This window comes from Eschrichtius robustus, chromosome 14 (assembly GCF_028021215.1).
Source record: "Eschrichtius robustus isolate mEscRob2 chromosome 14, mEscRob2.pri, whole genome shotgun sequence".
Lineage (NCBI taxonomy): Eukaryota > Metazoa > Chordata > Mammalia > Artiodactyla > Eschrichtiidae > Eschrichtius > Eschrichtius robustus.
The window spans coordinates 31367652-31393383 of record NC_090837.1 but is presented as its reverse complement, the minus strand read 5'-3'; the positions used below and the strand labels follow the sequence as shown (position 1 = coordinate 31393383).

General features: G+C 48.6%; 1 protein-coding gene across 2 annotated transcripts in view; it reads left to right on the top strand.

Annotated features, from left to right (window-relative positions):
• MTCL1 (microtubule crosslinking factor 1) overlaps positions 1 to 25732 on the top strand; it is a 125646-nt gene that overhangs the window by 76690 nt on the left and 23224 nt on the right. For both annotated transcript variants that reach the window (XM_068562770.1, XM_068562769.1), the window contains 4 exons: positions 1820 to 3085; positions 4166 to 4321; positions 14341 to 14571; positions 15762 to 15959. In XM_068562770.1, coding sequence (XP_068418871.1) covers positions 1820 to 3085; positions 4166 to 4321; positions 14341 to 14571; positions 15762 to 15959 — 1851 coding nt within the window. The remainder of the gene's footprint in view (positions 1 to 1819; positions 3086 to 4165; positions 4322 to 14340; positions 14572 to 15761; positions 15960 to 25732) is intronic.

Sequence of the window (25732 nt, the reverse complement as noted above, 5' to 3'; positions counted from 1 at the left end):
GGCTCCTGTTCCCCAAATTGAGTTTCAGACAAAGCAGAAGGTTGGCTTCAGCGTGCTGGAGCGTGGAGATTGACCACATACAAACCACTCAGCTATATGCTGTTCCTTTTGACCTTCACAACGACCTTGCTTGAGTTGAGGGTTCTGCTTTGGACATAAGGAGCCGGTTCCCCAGGGCTCTGCGCTCAGCCCCTGCTGCCATGGACAGAAGGAGCGGGACCGGTAGGCCCTCTGCTAAGAGGTGGCGTGAGAGGTAGTCCCTCAGAGGGCGCGCAGGCAGCACCAAGGGCTGCTTTCCGTGTGGTTCTGGCTCACAGCTGGCCTGTGATTTTTCTTTGAATCTTACCTGTCACTCTGCTTTTCTTTCCTTCCATGGGTTTGTGGCTCAGGCAGGAGGGGTCTAGGGGTGGAAGGAGGAAAGGTGGGGGCACCCGGGGAGGTGGTTCTGTGTCTTTCTGCCCAATGGTAAGCGAGTGGCAAGAACAGGGTGGAGAATGAGCCGTGTTCTCTGTGGATGAAGCTGCGCCAACCCTGCTGGCCTGTTTGCGCACAAGTGACCTGGAAGAGTCCCCCCCCCCCCAGGGGGCTGACTTGCTGTGGTTTGATGACTCTGCGTCCCCTGGGTTGACGGGGTGTGACCACCACCCAGTGCATCACTGAGTTTGTGTGGCAGGAGGAGCCTCTGCCTAAGTCTTTGTCCCCATGACAGCCTTTTGAAACTTGGTAGCCAATCAAAGAGGAATGATTCATGAAATTGGTCACTGGTGCCAGCCACTGAATGTGAAGAGTTCACGCAGCTTCAGGGCATTGAGACCTGCGCTGCGAAGGCAGAGTCCACTTTCCAGTTGGTCCAGAAACTGCCTTCTTGACCTCAGCCGAGCAGTGTGGGCTTTTAGTAGCCGCGAGCCTGCTCCGGTGACCCTCCAGAATCCTCTGGGATCCCGATGACCACCACTTCTCAGGTTTTAAACCAGTTAACACCTTGCCTTGGGTTCCTGAGTTTAATTTCCTGCTGTGTTACAGCCACTAAAGGTGCAGAACGTAACCAAAGTCAAGTTCGCATGGGGAGAGAGGGTGCGAGTCACCCGGGCTTAGGTTTGCAGTAACCATTTCATACGAACCGTCAGAGCTTGGTACTTACTGTGCAACTCGGCTTCCAAAGCACCCTCATGCCCATCATCTCGTGATTTGTCCTCATGCCATCCCTGTGATTCATTGCGGGAGGGGAGGCAGGAGAGGAGGAGCGTTGGGTTGCCGTGTCTCAGGTTCCAGCAAAGCCGGGCTCTCATTTGGGGTCACCTGGCCTCCCCATCCTGTTAATACCTGTGAGGTGCTGGCCCGCCCCTCTGATGAGGTAGGAGGTAAGTGGCAACAGGTGGAAGTGGCCACAGAGGCCTGTCTACCTGCCCCAGGCCGAGCAAGGGGTCTGGGGTCTCTCACTGGTCAGGGTGGACCCACAAAGTAACGGTGGGCGGGGGTGGGTCGCCGCATTGCTGACGGGGCTGGGTTTCATCTCATTCACTCCTCTCCACTCATCTCCTGGGTGATGGTTTTCGCGTGCACGTTTTTCCAAACTAATTGTTTGGTTTCCTTTGTTTCTGTGACAAAGCCACCACCAGCAGTCCTTGGTGCCCCCATGAAGGCCCTGGGCTCACCCTGGCTCTGTCGTGGTCCCTCTAACGAGCGACTCCACACACTGACGTGAAGATCGGTGTTTTGTGTGTGCGTGTGTCGGGGGCGAGGTGCAAGGGAAATCGTCAAAAACAGGAACATTTGGTATTTTCAAATAACCCTCCTCTGGGCTGCTCTCTCCTGGCAGGATGACAGTGCCGACCTGAGGTGCCAGCTCCAGTTTGCCAAAGAGGAGGGCTCGCTGATGCTCAGGAAGATGGCCAAGCTGGGGCGGGAGAAGGACGGGCTGGAGCAGGAGCTGCAGAGGTACAAGTCCCTCTACGGGGACGTGGACAGCCCCCTCCCCACGGGGGAGGCCGGCGGGCCGCCCAGCACTCGGGAGGCCGAGCTGAAGCTGCGGCTAAAGCTGGTAGAGGAGGAAGCCAGCATCTTGGGCCGGAAGATCGTGGAGCTGGAGGTGGAGAACCGGGGCCTCAAGGCGGAGATGGAGGACCTGCGGGGCCAGCACGAGCGAGACACCGCGGGCCGGGAGCCCCTGCCCGGCGTTCCGACCTCGCCCTTCGGGGACTCCCTGGAGTCCTCCGCAGAGCTGCGCCGGCACCTGCAGTTCGTGGAGGAGGAGGCGGAGCTGCTGCGGAGGTCCATCTCTGAGATCGAGGACCACAACCGACAGCTGACCCACGAGCTGAGCAAGTTCAAGTTCGAGCCGCGGCCGGAGCCCGCGTGGCTGGCGGGGGGCGCGGGCGGCGGGGCGCCCCTGCAGGACGAGCTCCAAGCGGCGCGGCTGCAGATCAGCGAGCTGAGCGGGAAGGTGCTGACGCTGCAGCATGAGAACCAAGCACTGCTGTTGGGCGCCCCACGCTGTGACCCGGCCGCGCCCCCGGGCCCGCGCGCCCCAAGCCCCCGCGACAGCGACGCTGACAGCGACGCGGGCAAGAAAGAGAGCGACGGGGAGGACAGCCGCGCGCTGCAGCCCCGGCGGGAGGGCCCCATCGGCGGCGAGAGCGACTCGGAGGAGACCTTCGAGAAGACGTCGGGCTTCGGCAGCGGGAGGCCGTCGGAGGCTGGTGAGTGCCCGGCGGAGCTGCTCCGCGCTCGGGAGGACTCGGAGCGCCTGGCGAGCATCAGGCACGAGGCCGAGCGGCTGGAGCGGACCGTGGAGCGCATCATCAACGACACCGACGGCTTCACGGACGCGGCGCTGCAGGGCGGTGGGGCCTCGTCGGGAGCCGGCGCCAAGGAGGAGCCCCAGCTGCTGGGGACCCTCAATGCGAGGATGAAGGCCTTCAGGAAGGAGCTCCAGGCCTTCCTGGAGCAGGTGGAGCAGCTGGGGGAGGGCCTGTCCCCTCTGCCCCACCTCACCGAGTCTTCCAGCTTCCTGTCCTCTGTGACCTCCGTGTCCCGGGACTCCCCCGTCGGGAACCTGGGGAAGGAGCTGGGCCCGGACCTGCAGGTAAGGGGGCTCCCGGCTCTGCCTCCCTGCTCCCTCCTGCTCCTCCTCCTCCTCGCTGGCCTTGCCGCACTCCAGCTCACCCTGCTCACGGCTGCTTGGTTATGATCGCACACCTGCCTTGTACTAAAGCCTCAAGTTTCAACCAAAGCCTTTCTGTTGGTTGGGTTTCTCCTTTTTTTTCCTTCACGCCCCCTCCCCACGGTTTGGTTTGATTTGGTTTCGCTCTCTTTTGTCTCCTTGTTTCTTTCCCCCTTTTCCTCTGATTTTTAACTGCGCCGCCGCTGCTCTTAGCTGAGAGGTCCTCCCTCTTGACACAAGGCTAATCCTGCTGGCAGCGCTAGGATCGTCGCAGTCTGTCCCTTTTTTGTTGTTTTTGGCGTCCCAAACGACCAGCCATCCCAACGAAGAAGCAAAGAGGAGTTTAAGACGCAGTACAAACGCTCTTCACGGTCAGGATAATTAGCGGACTTCCCGGGAGCGCGTGCATCCCTGCCTGGGTTCACTGCCCCAGGGACAGTCCAGCCCTGAAGGCCGTAGGCAGCCCACCCGCTCCCTCTGCGACACAGCCCGGCCGGGCGAGGAGCGCGGCGGAGAGAAGGATGGTTTTGATGGCACCCCCGGAGCAGCGGGCGGCGAGTGGAGTAGCCCCAGGACTGCTCTCGCGTGCGCCGCCCTGGACTGTGGCTTTCGCTGCGCGACCACAGAGAGGAAGCAGCAGGAGCCTTGTTTCCGTATCCTTCGTGGGTAGTGCGCTTGCGGGCGAGTCTGACTCATGCGTCCCCATCGCATGCGCCTCGTAACCAGCGTGTTGCAGTCTTCTCCCTGTTTCTCTGTTTGCTTTTCAGATCTCTCAGCCCGCCATTTTGCTCAGCCTCATCTTGGCTCTGTTCTCTCCTCTCTCTGAGGCCGCTGTGTTTACGTTGGTTTCTCTGGTCATGCTTTTCCTCATCCCGTAGTTTTCCAGCCGTCTGTCTACCTGCCCCACCCCACCCCACCCCGCCCTCTTGTCCTTTGTGTTTTGTTTAAAATTTTAAAACAAAAACGAAAACAAAAAACAAATCCCTCCCGTGCACCTAACAGTCCAAACTGAGAGATCAGCTGGAGTGGCAGCCCGGGCAGGAGCGAGGGGAGGAGCGGGGGCCCCTGCATCTCCGAGCCACACGGGAGCTGCACCGTCGAGCCGACGGGGACGCGGGGAGCTGCCGGCCCGGAGCCCAGAGCTGCTTCAACCTGGAGGTCAGCAGGGGCGGGTCCCAGCGGCCACGCCCCCTCCCACCCCTCCTTCGCCGTGTGTCGGTGTGAGGGTTCCTACCTGGGTCCGAGGCCCCTACGGAACGGGGAGGGGGGGGGGCGATGCGGAACCAGGGGAGACTTAACTGAATCAGAATCCATTCATTGCATGCAACTGAACTGAGGGGTCCATACAGGGTGAGGGCAGGGGGACTGGTTCTCCTGGGTCCTCGGGCAAAGCATATGAGACTGATTGGGGAGTGCTCTGTGGCTTCTTGTCAGACAGTAAGGAAAGCAGGACTGAAAACCAGGCCATGTCCCTCCTGTGTCTTGTGGGCCCGCCCCACGTTTTCCATGCCGGCGCTCCAGTCGTAGGGCAGAATCAGGGATGCTCTCCTGACCCGGCGGCTCTTCAGCAGTCTGTTGTCATAGCAACCCATGTCCACAAAGCTCGCAGCCCCCACAAATACTCCATTGTATGCAACAGTTGTCCTCTCAGTGAATGCTCTTCCCTGCAAGTAATTCAACCCAGTACAGAAGGACAGGTGGCCCCGAGGAGTGAGTGTCTGGCTCTGGTACTGCCCGTTGAGGCAGGTTACTCCAGGGTTAGAGCCGCATGTTATGCATTAGAAAAGGTCGGGATGAAGGGTCTTCATTCATCAGTCCCAGCGAGGATGTTACCATTCAGCTTTGAGGCATCAGAGCAGTTCCCAAAAGGCAGGAGAGAGGACGAGGAGTGTTGCGGCTCCTGTAGCTGGTACCGATTTTCTTTTTTTTCCCTGTGTGATTTTATAACTATAAATATACAGTAAAAATGAGCAAAAATTAGCCAATCAGAGTACATCAAATGATAGGACACGTAAGGCCACGACCGGCCCATCTGCGTCCTGTCCTGCACACGGGGTACTGGCACCAAAACCAATGGCCAGAGGCGGGGTGTCGACACCAGTTTTCTCTGCCCATCTTGGCCCTTCCTCGTTTTCCGCGGGCTGCTCCCTGGTCCTGTCCCTGGAGCCCTCTTTCCTGTGATACACCGTTCAGGGCGTGTCCCACGTAACCACATCTGGTTCACTCTGGTGAGTGTCGGAGGGCTCCTCTCCACACGCCCCCAGGCCCTGCTGGATCCTGTGGGCGTGACGAGTGTGCTCCTCGCTTGCCCAGACACGCGTGCTTTGCAGAGCTTCAGAAACTGGCAGTGGTTCTGGACAGAGGAAGATGCTGCGTTGAATCAAACCATGTTGTGGGAAAACGAAACCTTCGTAATAGGTCCATTAGCAGAGTTAGTTGTTGCCATGTGACTTAGGGTCACTGAACAGTGTAGCTCAGAAGGGATCTTCAGACGAATCCCCTCATTGTGCGGATGAGAAGGAGTGTGAAGCAGTGTCAGCAAATTCTCCCCACCCCCCAGCCGGTTGGTGGTGGAACTGGGGCCAGAACCGTTTCCTCGGGCCTGGTCAGTCCTCTCCCCACCCCGACCCCTCCCGTGAGGAGTGCTGCCTGTACAGCAGGGACTGGTCCCCACTGGGCCTGGACACCTCCAACACGAGCTCTGTCTCCTTGGGGGCGGTGTTTCCAAATGCAGATCACCCGGGGGACTAATTGTATGGCCAGCTATCTTGCCGTGGAATGTTTCTTCTTTTAAGCATCTGTCTGGTTTCCTTTAATTTTATACGTTTTAAGGAGGAAGTAAAAAAAACTCAAAGTGAAAGGCAAGGTCCAGGAGCATCGTTTTCTAGAAGGGGAAATAGAATTACTCAGGAGTTAATAAACATTCTTTGTTCTCATTTTTTATTCACCAAGGCATGTCACACAGCAGAGAAAACTCAATTATGTATGCAAACACATTGTATATTAAAATACTTTCTAAAAGATGAAACGTATTCTAGGACCCCTCTCATGGCTCCATAGCTTTCCCTTTTATGAGAAGAGCCGCGTGGAGATCGCTTGTAGGGTCTGGGGCTCAGTGGAGCTGCTGTGTCCCTGGGGTGGATATCACCCTGACAGACTGCTCAGTTTGGTGTTTGAATTTTACTTTGGATTAAAGAATTGTACAATGGACCGTTCTAGGGAGCAGAACTCTTAAAACCTTTTAATGAAAATGTAACCGAATTCATTGCCAACAATTGCTTTCCTGTGAGGCTCTAATGGAAACAGTGCACAAAGCTTCCGTCAGGTAGCAGGGAAGCTGCTCTGGGTTAAAGACACACGTCACATGGCATGGATGTCATTTCTGCTGTGCAGCAAAGTGATTCAGTTATACATATATATATTCTTTTTCATATTCTTCTCCATTATGGTTTATCACAGGATATTGAACATAGTTCCCTGTGCTGTACAGTAGGACCTTGTTTATCCATTCTATATATAGTAGTTTGCATCTGCTAATCCCAAACTCTCAATCCATCCCTCCCCCTTGTTAGCAGTTTTCTTTACTACCTCTTCCATTGCCCTTGAAATGACCATGGTTTGTCTGCACAGCTAACTACTCCTGTACACGTGTGAATTTCCTTCAGCTCCTGGCCCTTAGCTCCTCGGAGGGGGTGGTGGAGGGACTGATAGGACGCCTAGGACCAGTGGCTTAAAAGAAGAAACAACTTTCTGAATTTAAGCTGAAGTTCAGAAAATTTCTCAATTCCAATTTCTCAAGTTCCACTTGTGAAGTGCTTTCTATGTTTTTTGCCTTATAGATTTTCAAGTTTGGGGAAAGGGGAAAGAAGTTAAGTGCTTATTTGACAAGATTTGGGTGTTTGGCCAAACACCCAAACTTAACTACTACTAGTACTAGCAGTACCAGTAGCAGCAGTAATAACAAGGCAAAAAAGAAAAAAACTACCTTACTCCAGGGTACCGTGTTAACAGGTAACAGATCTGTGCAGTGAGAGGCCTGCCACTCTGACCGCACACGATAAGCTTGGGAGGGGAAGGTGTATCTACCCAGCCTCTCAGAACTGTCACAGCCAGAGAGAGCCGGAGTCACAACCTGCTAACACCCACTAACCTACTAACGCAACCACACAAAAGTTAACTGCTCAGAGGAGAACAACCAGACTTCAGGAGGACCAATATTGCTGTTGCCTGTTCCTCTCGGTAGATATCAGCAAGATTCTCATGTGGCACTGGATTCTTCCCTGACTTTGCTCCCTGTGGCTCCCGGCAAATCTGCTGAGAGATTCCCATCTGTTAAGGAGAGCAGGGTACGGAATATGTGGTTTGGAATGTGTGGGGTGCCTTAAAAATAGTTCTGAATGAGGAGTAGCCAAGCACGGGCACTGGTCAGATTACACACATAAATGACACCGAGCCTGTGCCCAGAGGATTGAGTTTCTGGGTCAGAAATCTCAGAGATCTTCTCCTGAGCCCCTCCTCTTGTCCTTTAATCAACGAGCTATCCCTTCGGCCTCAGCTGTGACATACCATCCTCAATAAAACGACGTGGGGTTTATGCCAAGTATGTGTGCACAGGTGTTGACCCAATAAACCACTTTGGAAAGAAGGGGTAGCAAAACCGGCCAGAACAAAATGGAAGTCACGGGAGATGAGGTCACAGGGATACAGGTGGAACGGAGTCCTAGTTAGAAAGTAGTGTTGCTAGTGTCTAATAAGTGGCTACAATGAAAAGCTTTTTTTTTGTTTGTTTCATTTTGTTTTTGGTATATCGAGATAGTGAAGTTGTCTCCTTAAGTATGGAAAGTAATTTATAAGCCACTATCTCTGAAGATGGCCAGGAAATTAGCAGTGTAAATCGGCGTGGGACACGCCACGTAGGGGCAGGTGTGGGCTGCGGGCTTCCCAGCAGTAACACAGGGAGGTGGCTGTGGTGTTGAGACGAACACGAGCCCACAGCCTGGGGGCCACTGCGAGGGTGTCCGTTCACGTAAACAGTCTGCGCAGGACGAGGTCAGTGCGTTCGATGTCTAATCAGAATCTCAGGTGAGTGCGCGGAGGATGGTTTCAGAATCTAACCTTCGGGAACATGGCGATGAAGGGAAGTATGTATTTTCCGGAGATCTCTGTGTTGCGTGAAAATGCTGTGAATGTGGCAGTTGTGTGGCCCTGGATGGAAATTTCTGCCACAGCCTGTTTGTATTTCGGCTTTTGTGACACTGGAGTAACGGCATCCTGACAAGGAGCAATTAGTTGTCCATAGAGTTTAATGTTCCATTAGCAAAAATAGACCAGAAAAGAGGAAAATGTGTTGTAGATGAGGAGGATCTAGAAGTTTCTGTCGTTGACCAGCCTCCACAGACGACACGGGAGCTGCTGTAGGTGAATCAAATGTCCCAGATGAACATCCTCATAGGACTTAAAGGGTCCTTTTCTGTGACCCTTCCAAGGTGAGGTTCAGAGGAACACATTTTTAATCAAACGACACTGAAATAGGAGGCCTGTATATTTGTTCAAAATAAAAAGTTTATATAATTATTTATTAAGATGACAACCAAACGAAATAGTGTAATATGTAGAAACTAAATTAATAGGTCTTTGCTTTTCTTAAAAGATCAGCTTGATTTCAATGCTCGTTTTAACATCTAATAATTCAGAGCTTTGGGCTGGTACCAAATGTGTTAAAATACGGAGGATTTTCATATTTTAAATGTATAGAGTAGCATGTAACTCAAAAGTAAATCTGGGACTTCCCTGGTGGCGCAGTGGTTAAGAATCCGCCTGCCAATGCAGGGGACACAGGTGTGATCCCTACCCCGGGAAGATCCCACATGCCGCGGAGCAGCTAAGGCCCGTGCGCCACAACTACTGAGCCTGCGCTCTAGAGCCCGCGAGCCACAACTACTGAGCCCACGTGCCACAACTACTGAAGCCCACGCACCTAGAGCCCGTGCTCCACAACAAGAGAAGCCACCGCAATGAGAAGCCCGTGCACCACAACAAAGAGTAGCCCCCAGTCGCCGCAGCTAGAGAAAGCCCGCGCGCAGCAACGAAGACTCAATGCAGCCAAAAATAATTTATTTGGAAAAAAAAAAGAAAAAGTAAAGCTGGAGGAATTCCCTGGTGGTCCAGTGGTTAGGACTCGGCGCTTTCACTGCTGAGGGCCGAAGTTCAATCCCTGGTTGGGGAACTAAGATCCTGCAAGCCGTGCAGCATGGCCAAAAGGAAAGAAAAAAAAAGTAAAGCTGACCATAGAGCAACCAGGTGACCTGGAAGCACTCCTGTGCCAAACTCCTCGAGGGGCAGGAGGGAAGCCCCAGGAGGGCAGGGGTCGGGGGCAGCTTACTTACTGCTGTGTCCCCAGCATAGAGCCGAAAGCTATAGGCACTCAGTAGATAGAAAGTGCTGCATAAAATATCTAATGTCCTTTTAAATATAGAGCTCTATTCCCAAGAAAGTTAGGAAAATCTTCAAGGGTTGGAATTGACTTCAGAATTGAAAATGGACAGGGAGAGAAATGAACCAGGACCACCCCCGCAAACTGCCCTTTATGAAAGGCTGAAGAGGCGTCTGTCCATGGCGGGGGGTGGGGGGGGCAATAGGACAGCTTGCCCAGCCGCGTGGAGCCTCCCCAGGGTACCCGTCAGGATGGCGGCCTCACCAGGACCAGGCTCTAAGCTGAACCCCTGAGGAAAGGAGAATTTCTGTTCAGCTGCTGGCTTCTGCAAATTCAAGACCACCTGCGGGCACATCCTCAGCCCAGGCCACACTCGAGATCCTAGCTAATGCCCCACCGCCGATGCGCTCATGGCGCTAGCGCAGCAGCAGCTGGAGCCACTCTGAGACCTCCAGATCCTAGAATTAGCAGATAGAAACTGTAAAAGAAGCGCTCTCAGATCGACCAAGGGCCAGCAAACAGGACAAAAAAGTAAGTCGTACTGTAAAAGATCCCACATATTAAAGAAAAAAGAATAGAACTTTTAGAAATGAGAAATTAGTCATTGGGGTAAATTCGATGTGTAGAGAAATACCCCTCTTCAGAGAGAACCCCTGACTCTGCCTAGTAGATATAAAAGGCTGCAGTAATAATATCTAGTAACCAGCAAAGTTACAGAGGCATTCACGGTCTCAGTAGTTCTTGAGTTTCTTGAAAAGAGGATGACCTTAAATCTCTAGCTTTCAAAAATTTTATCCCAAAGTGGCGAATTCCCAGTGTCTCTGATATTCGGTCTCCATCCTTCTTTCTGTAAATTCTCTTGTAGTCAACCCTGTGCTAGGGCAAGTGCTCTGCTCTTTTATTGTCTGCATTTCCTACTCTTGGGATGTGATCTTCACTCATGACAATCCAGGCAACACCAGCTTATATCAGAGGAGAACAGCGGTACCCTCGGTGAGAAATAACAGATTAGTTAAACGTAATCAGAATGAACTAGCAAAGTGACAACTGTTTTTCTTGCAACAGACCACTCTAATCCCCAGCTTTATAAATCACCTATCTTCACGCAGCAGAAACCAGTGAGTAGCACGGCATGCCTCAATTTTAATGATGACTGAGATTTTCAATATGACAGCGTTTCCATCTCTAAAAAACATTTCAAAAGGAGAAGCTCGGCCTCTATCATTGCCATTTGCACATAAAAGATGGATTTTACCAATAACAATTATGTTAAAGATTCCTTTAAGTATTTTAACCTAAAATGTAGCAAGCAGATCTTACGTAGCTCCTCCAAGGCACCATGTGTGTCTGTTCGGTGAAGGAGCCCCAGGCCCGTTACCTAGAGCATCCTGGGTGGGAACGTGAGGAGGAAAGAGAGGCCTCCCATGGGGCAGGAAAAACTCTTAACAGGAAAGTGTACGAACTCATTAACTATGCAACTGAGAGGCACATGTGAACTTGGGCAGTGAATCTAAGAGGCTGTGTGTGAGGTGGTCATGCTTGACCATCAGGACTGCCAGCTCTGGCGCCCCCAGCATTTAAAAAGCTGTCTCGAAGCTGCTATGGGGGCTGCCACCTCTCGGCCTGGTTTGTCTTACCATGGTGGCCGAAGCTCAGGTGCTGGGTACCGCTTACCCACCTGTCTGCTGGGTGAGAGATGCAGGGCAGGCGGAGCCCAGGTGAGGCTCTGGGGGAGCTGCTGAGGGTCACTCCTCTGCCACCGCGCCCACGCGTGCCATGTCACTCCATGTGTGTCCCTGCCTTGTGCACGTTTGTCCTGCATCTTCAGCTCAGACCGAGTTCTTGCTGCCACTAAACCCCTTCCTTTGTCCCACCAATCAGCTCAGGGGCTCCCCTGTTTTACCTGAACAGAGTGTACTGATAAAGGAGCTGCAGGGTCAGCTTGCGCAGGTGGCCAGAATGCATCAAGAGGAGGCAGAGAGATTTACAGACACCATCCGGAAGGTAAATACGGACCACGGTTCAGCACCACCTTCTCTGTCCGCAGGGCCCCTTGAGAGAGAGAGAGGACAAGAGGTGTTTTACAAGGACTCTGTCTCCTGCACAGGCTCGGCAGCCTGGGCTCGGGGCTGGAGGGCGTGTGGAAGGGACATCCCTTCAAGCTGCCCCCCTGGGGGTCTCATAAAGATCACTATCTCCCTCCCTGCTCGAAAACATGCATTTCCATGCTGACATTGTGGTCTCGGGAAGGTCTTCCTAATATCTAATCTAAACTTTCCTGCAGCCAGAATCAGCAAAGTAAAGTAAGGGCCCTAAGCGCCGGACATTAAAGTGTGTCCATAACTTTCACTGTCCTGCAGATTGATATGTTTTGACAATATTACGTTAATTTTCTGAGAGAAACGTCAACAATTCACCCATTGTTTTCAGAAAGCTGCCATTAACTGAGCTGTGGCCTTATCAGCTCTTTCAGCTGATTTAGAGTAACCTGTTCCTGGCTCCTGATCCCTCATCCACTCAGTCCTTCCCCAGAGTTCCTAGGAGACGGACTTCACTGCCCGCAGGCCTCCGAGGACCATTCAGTTCCTGCCACCCCGGATCTACTTGAGTTGTAAACAGATATCCAGGCTCGGAATTGCCATGGCTGCTGCTTTTTGTATTTGTTCTTGAAAGATATCTGTATCTTTAAAACCAAAAACCAGTTGATCTTGAAATGGCACCACGGTATTTTAAATGCATATCCTATGCAAAATAAGGTACCTGTGTATCCAAGAACTTATTCTGGCAAGGAATGTGAGTTACACCGAAGCCCCGTGTTGCCGTGGTCGTGCTTATCTAAATGGGTCAAAAAACTGATTAAGGGAGCCCCTTCTGCACCTTGCCACGCAGAGCCGAGCCGGGTACCATCCTTTACCACTAGATGTGCACCCCTTTTTAAAAGTTACATTTATAGGTCAAGTTTCATGTATTATTAGGTAATATGAAATTATTTTCCTTTTGTAAAGGGTAAATTCCTACGTAATTTAACTTTTTTTGCATTGCACCAAAAATCATGTTTGAGTGAATTTATCCCTGGAGACGCCATTAGCAGAATGGCAGGGTCCCAGGTGTTTCTAGTACTTGGATTCAGGATAAAGGGGTGGGTGTGAAGAGTCTCCCAGTCCTCAGTTGGAGGTGGTGAGATGGCATCTAGGCTTGTTCAGAGGGGAATGGAAGGGGTCCCCTCACCTCCCTGAAGGCAGAGGACCAGAACTCTGAGACTTGGGAAGTGTGTGGGGTCCTGGAGGAGAGGTCAGAGCCAGCGAGTCAGGAAGGGTCGTTTCCAGGAGGTTAGGGATGAAAAAACCAAGAGAACAGCCCCTTCCCAGGGCTGCGCCTCCAGCGGCCAATCCTGGGGGCCCCTCTGGGACACCCGCCATGCACTGGGCACTGCACAGCATGAGTTAGCGGCACTCAGCAGCTGAAACTTTACCAGGGTCAGTCGATAGCCTAAGAGAACACAAAAATAAATTGCAGACACTGGATTTCCAGCAGCTGGGCTGCCACTTCGTCACTCCGTCCTGTCCTGCATCCACAGGGGAGCGAGCCCGTGGTGGGACTCAGGGCTGCTGAGAGCGTGAATGAAATCGCCAGTGCTTTATGTTATCCCAGCTTCAAGTGCAAACTCGGTCTGGTATCACGACAGTGGCCGTGCAAGTGACCACATAGCCCAGGGCCTCACAGAGCGGCCTCGCTGGTCACCGGCCTTTAGCACGTCGGTCAGACCGGTGTCAACCTCAGGCAGCCACAGTCATGCTCCCGTGGTCCCATGGCTTCTGAGCACCCATCAAGTTCTTTAGGGAAACAAAACCAAACCCACCCGTTGGCTTTTGGCACAAGAGGGGGTATTAAGTTAGGATAACGATAAGGCTGGCGTTCTAACCCTCTCTTTGGTCTGTGGAACAGAAAGCTTTCATCCCAGGCATCACTTTAGCTACTATGGATGTTATTCCTGTGCCCTTATCTGTAAGTTAAGATTTTATTCACACCCTTTTGCTTAGTCATTATTGACACGTAACAGTTGTTTACCGCTTGGAAGAGTGTCTATACCCATGTGGAAAGGGCAGCAACTAACATAGTCATGGGAAACGTTTCTTTCCCAGCAATGCTTCTGTTTCCCTGAGTGTCGCCCATACCTGGTAGGAAGGTGAGGTCTCAAGCGTCGAAGTAGCTTGTCGGTCTTTCCTGTGCGCTCACCCTCTGTGCAGTCTAGTACTAGCTTGTCCTCTGTCAGGGGGTGTGGGGACCACAGGGCCCAGGAAGTCAAGGGGAAGGATTCCCACTTGCTTGGCCTTGACAACTGCAATCTACCTTGGGTACCAGCCCCTGTGTGGAAGGCAAATGGGGTCTGCATATAAGTCGGCTGTGAGCCATCTATTCCAAGAGACAGTTCTCCTGACAGAGTTTAGAAACATCTAAAAGCACCACGAGAGACTCCATAATGAAAATTGATCCTGACACCTCCCCTTGAAAGAGCACTTGCTTCTGCATCAGAAAGCGCTCAAGTTTTCGTTTCTGAGCGAAAACGCTCAAGGTTTTGTAAATAGCGAACCTCTCGAGGAGTTTACTAAACGTGGGGGAGCGTCTGCGTTTCACGTCCCATGTGCAAAATGGCACGGATTGGATGGCCGTTTGCAGAGACCCTTGGTTTGGGTGCCAGGTCGGGACAGGTACCCGTCACACCGTCTCTTTTCTTCCGTTCAAGATGGAGGAGGAGCACCTGTGTGCCTTGCGGCGGCGGGAGCTAGAGGTGCACAGCCTGGCCCTGCAGAACTCGTTGCACGAGCAGACCTGGAGTGACGAGAGGCTCTTGATGCAGCAGGAGCTGTGCTCCCTGAAGCAGAACATCTTCCTTTTCTACGTCAAACTCAGGTGGCTGCTGAAACACTGGCGGCAAGGGAAGCAGACGGAGGAGGACGCGGAGGATTTCACGGAGGTACCTCTGCCTGGGGAGTTCCTTGTGTTTGCATCTGTTTTGCTCTTGCCCCCACCCCCAGCCAGGCCCTGCTGCCCCCCTCCCCTGACACGTACAGTCATGTTCTGCTGCTTCAGGGTGTTTTGTCAAGTCCAACCCAGGCAGTGGAAATGCAGTGGGTTGTCCAGTGCTGCCCTTTGGCCTCATTTTAAGAGCACGCTGGCCTGTAACGTCATCCTGCAGACAAGTGTTGCTGCCACGTCTTTTGTTGCTGACAGATGAATTCGTTAGTTACCACCCTGAGGCCCTTATCGGTTCATTCCACAGTGATGGTCTGTAAAACCTAGTTCTAACTTGTTCTCTCTTCTTTCCATTTTAGTTTTTGGTCCTAAATGCCAGAGCCCGTTCTGCCAGTGCAGTTTCATACGGTCTCTGAGCTCCAGGGGGTACTTTCTTGCCACCTCTGAAATCTGTACGCGCTTCCTTCTTCTGCCTCAATTCCCAGATTCACAACAGAACCAGAACTGAGTTATTTGCTTTCTGATTTTTATCGATGAAGGCAGAGTGACCTCCAGCTCTGCAGGCTCCTTCCTGGCCTTGCTCTCTGGTGAACACAGGGCTGGAGCCGCTGGTGTCCATGTGTTCTGGACATCCACGCCCCTGGCTACCTTGTCGGCTGCTTTCAGGGCTCTGTGAATGTTGGTTCCTTTTAGCCCCTGAACACCTTTCCTCTGCTTCCTACTCTCACAAACAGTGTATGTAATTTTAAGACACCCTATGAATGGGAAGATACAGTGATGCTCTTGCCTCAGGGTGAAGAATGTCTTCAAAAACGAATTCAACCTGCTTCCAAATAGCCATGACCTAGAAAACCATCATTAAGCAAAACCTAGTAATAGTTGTAAAGTTTTCTGTTGATCAATACTTTGGAGTTCCTCCTTCTCTAATTTATAAAACTGTTAACTGTGAGCAGTAATAATTTATAAATAGTAATATTTCTAATCTCTTCTAATAAACCTGGGCACCCACTCTATAAAATGGAGAAAGTGGCCAATGAGTGCCATGGCCAGAATGAGCCTATTAGGGGAAAGGGCTGAGAAGCAAAGACATGATAACCCCTAAAGTGGGTAATTACCCTCAGACACTAAAAATCAGGCTTCAGGGCAAAAGGATTCGGGTGGAGCTGTGATCATCCCCTCCTGCCGTTTCAGAGCGAGCTTCCAGAGACCGTCCACAGGCTTGGGGAGCCTGGCGTTCAGGAGGATGCAAAGGTGGACGGTCCAGACCAAGATGACGACGGTCCAGGCTGTGGCTTTTCCCTGGGGGAGCATCCTCCACAGTTTGGTGTGCAGATCGGTGACCACGGACCACGGCTGCAGCCCACAGACGGGGGACAGCTCCACAGGCAGGTGGGTGCCCATGCCGGGGAGAGGAGACCCCTAGCCTGTCATCAGTTCACGTGCTGTTGTTCCCAGGGCAGAAAGGTCTCGTTTATTTGGCTTAGTCACATAAATAAGGACATGATAAGGTCACATGGATTGTGTCCCCTCAAGGCCAGCGCATGCACCTCAGCAGGAAGAGAAAACAGTATTGGATGGAGTAGCCTGTGCCTTATAAAGGTTGACCATTCTTCCAAGGAGGAAGTGCCATGACCATGGCCAGAAAAGGAACTTAGGGCTTTGCTGTTGTTTGCTGAGCGGGCGTCGGCATCATCACTAAACTGGCAACATAACGCACAGGAGGAAAGACACAACAAGTTTGGTCTTTTTAATCCCCAAACATGTATAACGTGTTTCAGGTTCTTTTTAAGCCACGTGAAACATAATGTCCCAAATAAAAATATTTGACGACACTTGGAAAAAAAATTTAAAGCGTGTGTAGAGAGGTGGGATTTCAGTGTAGAACCTTAATTATTAGTGCTGCCAAACGCCCCGTTCATTTTTATAAGCAGACAGGCCCTGCTGAATAAGCCAAAAGATACTATGGCCCCCAGAGTTTTTGCATTTTTCTACAAAACGGCAGCCGTAGAGGGTTTGGCGTGCTGAGGTCCTGCGAGACTAAGGCTTTCTTGCTCCTGGGCACTGTGGCCTGAGTCCCTCCTGACCCTGTGTTGCTTCTTTGAGGGTCTGGCAAGCAGAGCCTGGCTCTGGGGTGAGGTGCAGGGCGGGGTGGCCCCGGACACGGCTGCAGCTGCTCAGCCACAGGCGTTCGGGTGCTCCCTGCGCGCACACCGGGCTCCACAGCTGCGGCCCCTCCCTCCGCCCAGAGCCTCAGGGCATCAAGGGGGTGAGGAATGGCAGCAGAACCTGGGCGCAGATCCAGAGCAGGAAAGTGGCGCCGTCTGAGCTCAGGCCTGGGGGAGTGTGCCTTTCCCCTACTGCCTTCTCTCCGTGTACAACTCAGATTTTCACAACTGAAGACCTGATTTCTACACATACCCATCCACCCTTCATTTTTCCCAGAATAATATGTCTCAAGAAAGAGGTTATACTTTCAAAGGAACTTTTAATTACCGTTATTAGGAAGTCTGTCGTTAGGCCAGTGTCCATGGGGAGATTTTTAGCTCATGGAATGTGTTTTCCGGCAAAGATCCAGTTAGAAAATAAAAATGCTACTTTGCGAAAACATCCTCTAACATCTACCAGTTCTATTATTTTTAAAACGATGTTGTCAATCAGTCCTATGAAGTATCTGTGATTAATTCACACAGTATTCCTCAATTGCTATTTAGCCACAAACCCACTGCCTCTGAGGGCGCGTATTGGGTGTTTCCCACGCGTGCATCCAAATGCTTTGGAAAGGGGGGAGGAAAACAATGTAACACATCTGGTTTCCCAAACAACAGTCATGGAAAATTTTCCCCGTGAGATGGAAAACTATGGAAAGTCACTCAGCTGGAACCTCCCGTTCAGTGTATTTTAACATCCTCTCTCTTTGCTGCCGCCTCCTTCCAACATTCATTTCTCAGCTCTTCCGCTTGAAATGGACCAGTGAGTCTCCACTTTGTATGGTGCGGGGCAGAGGCTGTGGATGGGCTAACAGGGTGGCTTCCAGATGGCAGATTCAGATCTGCCTTTACTGGACCCATCTGCCCATGGCAGTCAAGTGCACAAGGCCGTCTGTCCGTCCGAGGACACAAGATTAATGAGCTCCACCGCAACAACAGCTGGCTCCCCGGGAGTGCACGTTCCCTGGGAGGAGGTCTGTCTGCCCTGTTGCGGAGTGGGTACCGGCCAGGCAGCCTGGATGCAAAAGCCGAGCATGTGTCTCAAGGGAGGTGCCCCGCAGAGCCGCACCTTCTCAGAAACTCCCAAGAAAGCCTCCCAAGGTGATAAGCAGAGTGGGAAACGTGGCCTGACTTCTTTCCCAAGGATAAATTAGCAAGTAACAGAATTTCCCAGGCCTCGCTTTGTGTCATACTGAACATTCTTACAGTTGAACCAGTGGGTGGCAACATTTATCATGTCAAATGAGGGGAAAAAAAAAATTACATGTACCGAGTTGACCTTGGAAATAACTGATAAAAAACCACCAGGTTGGAAAATGTTTGGCTCTGTGAACATTCCCCGCTGACTGATAGTGCGGCAGGGACCCGACTGTCCTGGGAGCAGTGAGCACTTTGAGCTCGCCCAGCCTTTGTGGAAGGGCCCAGGCTGGGGATGAGCTCCAAGACGCCCACCACTGCATTAAGCTTCTGAGGCCAGCACTGCTATGGCTGTGTATGCATTTTATACTTATTAGTAAGTCCTGAAATCAGGTTTTTAAACACAGGATGGTCAATAGGGCCAGAAGTATGACCTTGGGGTTACAACAGCCAATCTTCCCAGAATTGGATTAATTAAAAGATAAGTTCATTCAAGGCTGTGACCTAATACTTTTTTTCTTTTTTTAATTTTTTTTTTTTACATCTTTATTGGAGTATAATTGCTTTACAATGGTGTGTTAGTTTCTGCTTTATAACAAAGTGAATCAGTTATACATATGTCCCCGTATCTCTTCCTCTTGCGTCTCCCTCCCTCCCACCCTCCCTATCCCACCCCTCTAGGTGGTCACAGAGCACCAAGCTGATCTCCCTGTGCTATGCGGCTGCTTCCCACTAGCTATCTATTTTGCATTCGGTAGTGTATATATTTCCATGCCACTCTCTCACTTTGTCCCAGCTTACTCTTCCCCCTCCCCGTGTCAGGTCCATTCTCTAGTAGGTCTGCGTCTTTATTCCCGTCTTGCCCCTAGGTTCCTCATGACCATTTTTTTTTAGATTTCCATATATATGTGTAAGCATACAGTATTTGTTTTTCTCTTTCTGACTTACTTCAATCTGTATGACAGACTCTAGGTCCATCCACCTCACTACAAATAACTCAATTTCGTTTCTTTTTATGGCTGAGTAATATTCCATTGTATATATGTGCCACATCTTCTTTATCCATTCATCTGTCAATGGACACGTAGGTTGCTTCCATGTCCTGGTTATTGTAAACAGAGCTGCAATGAACATTTTGGTACGTGACTCTTTTTGAATTATGGTTTTCTCAGGGTATATGCCCAGTAGTGGGATTGCTGGGTCGTATGGTAGTTATATTTTTAGTTTTTTAAGGAACCTCCCTACTGTTCTCCATAGTGGCTGTATCAATTTACATTCCCACCAGCAGTGCAAGAGGGTTCCCTTTTCTCCACACCCTCTCCACCATTTATTGTTTGTAGATTTTTTGATGATGGCCATTCTGACCGGTGTGAGGTGATACCTCATGGTAGTTTTGATTTGCATTTCTCTGATGATTAGTGACGCTGAGCATCCTTTCACGTGTTTGTTGGCAATCTCTATATCTTCTTTGGAGAAATGTCTGTTTAGGTCTTCTGCCCATTTTTGGATTGGGTTGTTTGCTTCTTTGATATTGTGCTGCATGAGCTGCTTGTAAATTTTGGAGATTAATCCTTTGTCAGTTGCTTCATTTGCAAATATTTTCTCCCATTCTGAGGGTTGTCTTTTCGTCTTGCTTATGGTTTCCTTTGCTGTGCAAAAGCTTTTAAGTTTCATTAGGTCCCATTTGTTTATTTTTGTTTCCATTTCTCTAGGAGGTGGGTCAAAAAGGGTCTTGCTGTGATTTATGTCATAGAGTGTTCTGCCTATGTTTTCCTCTAAGAGTTTTACAGTGTCTGGCCTTACATTTAGGTCTTTAATCCATTTTGAGTTTATTTTTGTGCATGGTGTTAGGGAGTGTTCTAATATCATTCTTTTACATGTAGCTGTCCCGTTTTCCCAACACCACTTATTGAAGAGGCTGTCTTTTCTCCATTGTATATTCTTGACTCCTTTACCCAAAATAAGGTGACCATATGTGCGTGGGTTTATCTCTGAGCTTTCTATCCTGTTCCATTGATCTATATTTCTGTTTTTGTGCCAGTACCATACTGTCTTGATTACTGTAGCTTTGTAGTATAGTCTGAAGTCCAGGAGGCTGATTCCTCCACTTCTTTTTTTTTTTTTTTTTTTTCCTCAAGATTGCTTTGGCTATTTGGGGTCTTTGTGTTTCCATACAAATTGTGAAATTTTTTGTTCTAGTTCTGTGAAAAATGCCATTGGTAGTTTGATAGGGATTGCACTGAATCTGTAGATTGCTTTGGGTAGTATAGTCATTTTCACAATCCAAGAACATGGTATATCTCTCCATTTGTTTGTATCGTCTTTAATTTCTTTCATCAGTGTCTTATAGTTTTCTGCATAAAGGTCTTTTGTCTCCTTAGGTAGGTTTATTCCTAGGTATGTTATTCCTTTTGTTGCAGTGGTAAATGGGAGCGTTTCCTTAATTTCTCTTTCAGATTTTTCATCATTAGTGTATAGTAATGCAAGAGATTTCTAAGCATTAATTTTGTATCAAATTCATTGATTAGCTCTATTAGTTTTCTGGTAGATTCTTTAGGATTCTCTAGTATAGTATCATGTCATCTGCAAACAGTGACAGCTTTACTTCTTCTTTTCTGATTTGGATTCCTTTTCTTTCTTTTTCTTCTCTGATTGCTGTGGCTAAAACTTCCAAAACTATGTTGAATAATAGTGGTGAGTGGACAACCTTGTCTTGTTCCTGATCTTAGAGGAAATAGTTTGTTTTTCACCATTGAGAATGATGTTGGCTGTGGGTTTGTCATATATGGCCTTTATTATGTTGAGGTAAGTTCCCTCTTTGCCTACTTTCTGGAGAGTTTTTGTCATAAATGGGTGTTGAATTTTGTCAAAAGCTTTCTCTGCATCTATTGAGATGATCATATGGTTTTTATCCTTCAATTTGTTAATATGGTGTATCCATTGACTGAGTTGCATATACTGAAAAATCCTTGCATTCCTGGGATAAACCCCACTTGATCATGGTGTATGATCCTTTTAATGTGCTGTTGGATTCTGTTTGCTGGTATTTTGTTGAGGATGTTTGCATCTATGTTCATCAGTGATATTGGCCTGTAGTTTTCTTTCTTTGTGACATCTTTGTCTGGTTTTGGTATCAGGTTGATGGGTGGCCTCGTAGAATGAGTTTGGGAGTGTTCCTTCCTCTGCTATATTTTGGAAGAGTTTGAGAAGGACAGGTGTTATCTCTTCTCTAAATGTTTGACAGAATTCGCCTGTGAAGCCATCTGGTCCTGGGCTTTCATTTGTTGGAAGAGTTTTAATCACAGTCTCAATTTCAGGGCTTGTGATTGGTCTGTTTATATTTTCTATTTCTTCCTGGTTCAGTCTCAGAAGGTTGTGCTTTTCCAAGAATTTGTCCATTTCTTCCATGGTGTCCATTTTATTGGCATAAAGTTGCTTGTAGTAATCTCTCATGATCGTTTGTATTTCTGCAGTGTCAGTTGTTACTTCTCTATTTTCATTTCTAATTCTATTGATTTGAGTCTTCTCCCTTTTCTTCTTGATGAGTCTGGCTAATGGTTTATCAATTTTGTTTATCTTCTCAAAGAACCAGCTTTTAGTTTTATTGATCTTTGCTATTGTTTCATTTCTTTTTCATTTATTTCTGATCTGATAAAGCATCTAAGTGTAAATATGAAGAACCTAAACTTCAGAGCATGATCTAATGCAATTACGTTTCATGTTCATCTTCAAGTCTTCCTTCAACTGCCCCTGGTCACTGAGGAAGCCTCACCAGGGATCCAGCCTGAGGACCGGGTGGAATCTGCTCCCCTGGACCTTTGCCAGTGACCCAGGACCCATCTTCAGTGTAGGGCCCTTGGGGGCTGCCCTAGGTCAAAGCCGGCCTTTCCCCTATAGACAGAATGCCTTTGGCTCCAGGACCTCCTGGACTTGGACTCACCTGGTGCCCAGAAGCCCACTTGCTGGCAGCCCACCCTTTCTGCTCTGCCCAAGATGCAAAAACTTCCGGAAAAAGCACTTCTGCACATCAGAACTGTGATCTGCCCTGATTTAATTTTTGAAATAAGAAAGTGCTCCACTTGAGCCTAGGTAGCTTTTATCTTTCACTTGTGTATGCTGCACCAGATTTATTCTTCAGACTCTGCAACTTTATTATAACTTTGCCTAGGAGACATGCAACTCTGTATGAAGGGAAGCAGACTAGAGCTTAAGGTTAGGAAACACTTTATTTTTGCTGTGTATTCTGTTTGTTTGTTTCTATTACTGTGAAAATAGTATGTGCAGGACATGGAGGGTCACAGTATCAAAAGGTATCCGAGGAAATACTTTCTTGGCCCCAGTCCCACTTCCCAGAGCTAACTGTGGCCGGCAGTTTGCGACATATCTTTCAGGGAGTGGCAGGAGATCTAAATACGCTAACAAGCTTGCTAATAAGCTCATTGTTCCCATCTGGCCACTTGACTTTCATCAGACCTGCCCTTGTTTCTTTGAAGTCTTTGGTGACAGCTCTGGGTTTATACCTTATTCAACCTACATCTATTTGTTCTCTTACACACCCACCTTTATTCCCCAGAGGCTCTTGGTGAAAATGATGGTGACCTGCAGGCACGGAGCCTGCACGGCCCAGACCACCTGGCGTATCCTCAGCCAGTGAACACAGGAGTTCTGTCCATAGATGAGTCTGTCATCTCCGCAAACTTCCATCATAGATTATATTTTCACGCCAGTCTTCAATGACTCATTCTTTTTTTTTTTTTTATGCCGACTCATTCTCTTTTATCTGTGGGGGGGATAAGGGTTTTAGAAAAGAATCTTAATCTGAATGTAACAATGAAGGTAGGAATGACAAATGGCTTATCTGTTAAAATGTTGCTGGATGTGTAAATGTATCCTTTCTAGCTAATCTCAGTAGAGGACTTGTCTTGGGGCTCCTGCTGGTGGAAGAGTTACTTTTATTTTGAACCTGCAGGAGGCCCCTCTCTTTATATGTATCAAGTAGGAACTATGCATGCCTGTGTTGGGGGTCAGGGGCAGCCACCACAGCATTCCAGAACTCTCTCTGCCTAAGTGAGTAGGAGGTGGAGGCCAGCACCTCTATTTTGTGACTGGCTTTTTGCAGGTCAGCCCATAGCAGCAGGTCAGTACCTCTGTTCCAACTTCAGATTAAACCCATCTCCAAGTTAATGGCTCTGACACAAGCAAAGTAGTTGATGGTAGTTTAGCTCTTTCACAGAATTACGATGCACATGTCTTAGAAATCTTAGGCAAAAGTGATTCTGTAAAGTAGCTGGTATTGCCTCACCAATTGGTATGCTACCTTTCTATAAATTTCCTTTTCACTTTCTATTAATATTTGTCCTATAACTGGGTAGCAGTCCTATTGGCTGAAGCCCAACCTTGAACCTGTTATAAGCTTAAAACGTTATAGCACAGTCAAGCTCCTGATGCCAATTTTGGGATTATTTTAAGCCTTCCCCAAGAGAGATGAGCTTGGAAGGGCTGAAATGCCCTTAGAACGAGGAGCAGGAAATAGTGGAACCATTTTATCCTGTTTCTTTGCAAGAAAACCAACCAGCTGATCTTAAGGAGATTGAAAAGTTGGTCTTTTTAATTGACCACACTTACCAGATATATAAATTAAAAGGTTGCAGAGCCGGGCCCCTGGCACAGAAGGTTCAGAAAGCTCTGTATCCAAGAACACTTTCACCCGAAGACCTCGAAATGGACCAGAGTCTTGATTCCATTCTCGACTTGATTTGGGTCTTTTTACCAAAAACATAGCCCAGCAAAGGGCCACCACTGAGAGAAAAAGTGAGAGGAGTAACTTCTAGGCATTCTTTCAGGATGGCTCACTATTATTATTTCTCCTGATGTGGGGGGGATGGAATTTGCTTCACAGAGATTAGGCATCTTTAAAAAAAAAAAAAAAAAAGCCCGGGTAGGGTATGATGCCAGAATTCACATATGTTGACGGGCTTGTCTGGCCTCAGGTGGCACAGGCCTGGATTGCACTCAGGCTCCACACTTCCTCACGGCCAGACAGGTCACCTGTCACTGTGGTTCCTCCCCTGTAACACAGGCACGTGACAGTGTGCACTCAGGAGAGATGTGAGATGCAAGCAAGGTTCTGTAGGTGAATGATTAACACACCCTGGCCCATTAGAAACCATTAGCATTAGTTACCATCATTAGGCTTTTGTGTGTGTAACAGTCATTTGGAAGGATCATGCCCATCTATGGCTCATTCCCTTGGACATCAGCTCTTGCCATTGTTCTCCAGTGGCAGAGCTAGGCTGGCTGCTTGCCAGGCCACATTGCTGCTCCCGGGTGACCATGGGAACAGGTACCAAATAGCATCAATTCTCTGGGCTCTTGTTCCCTTTGGCCACCCTCACCCCGAAGCAATTTTGAGCTCATTCCATGATGATTAAATATAATATTGGTATTAACAGGACATTATGTTGATTACTCTGACCCAAATGTGCATGAAAACATTAAGGCTTAATTTTATTTAATCTGATATCTGCTAATGCCAGAAAGTACTTTTACTTCCAGAGGAAGCAAATTTTCAATCTGCAAAAGGACTGTCATGTGAACCCTGCTTTCAAGGAGCACAAAGTTCTGGTCCTAATGTTGTCACGGCTGTTTGTTATACGCCTAAGAAGCCCACAGCTGACCACATACACAACTTCGGCTTCACAGGGAGTTATTAATAACATATAAGAATTTATTATGTGGTTTTCTGCTTTTTCTAAAGTGAAAATGAGACGACTACTCCAAAGAGTGGATCAAAATTTTTAGTATTTTATGCTTAAAACTGTTTGACTTGAATAGTGATTTTTTAAAAAATTTAAAATCCAAAGATGAAAAAATCAAATCTATCATAAACCATATCTAATTTTTCAGCAAACAAATTCTGTACTTAGGGAGATGTGTATTTGTGAAAAGACTGTTGCAGCACGTCTTGTCACTCACTTGCACTTATATCATTTTTAAATACTTTTGGTGTAGAGCTGAAAGGAACTTCTGCATTTATTATCAATACAATTTCACACATTTTATGAGCATCTCGTTGAGAATAGAGGTGATTTACTTATATTCAGATGGTTGGAAAGAACATGTAGGATTTTTAGAATGTTCTGCTGAGTTTTGCAAATGTTAACTGAATTGTCCTCTTAGTGCCTTTCATCTCAAAGCTAAAAGTGAAAATTGCTGTTCAAGGTGAGAAAAATCAAGGAGCAATAAATGCTAACAAACAGACCATTCCACTCAACCAAAAGTCTACTGTATCTAATATTAAAACTCTTCAGGTAAACTATGGAGAAAACTATGGTGTTTTCAGTGATAAATCTCATGTTAAGGAATTTCTCTTTTCTAATTCAACTTTATTTAAATCCAAACATATGTGAAGTATCTCAAATTCTCCCCAAATGCAGTTAGCCATTTTTGTATATGTACATGTATGTTTCATGCACTGACTAGATGGTTTTAGAAGCACGATTGGCTCTCGAGCTGATGGAGGACAGAAGGCTGATGGGCATGCAGACCCCAGGCTGGAGGTCCACTCCTCGCTGCCCCGGCACTGGAGCTTTACCATATAGGGGATTCTCTGTCTTCCCATATTACAGACAACCTGCCTCCAGCAGGACTGAGAGAGCTTTTATTTTTTCTGCCTCATAAATATACCAAACAGGATTTCCCTGAGACCGGTCTGGGAGCTCGAGATAGGCTTTTAGTGTTTTCTGTGTGATTGGAAGAGATGGGCTCGTGTGGCTTTTATCATCCAGGTACCATAATTGATTCAGTGTGTATTAATTC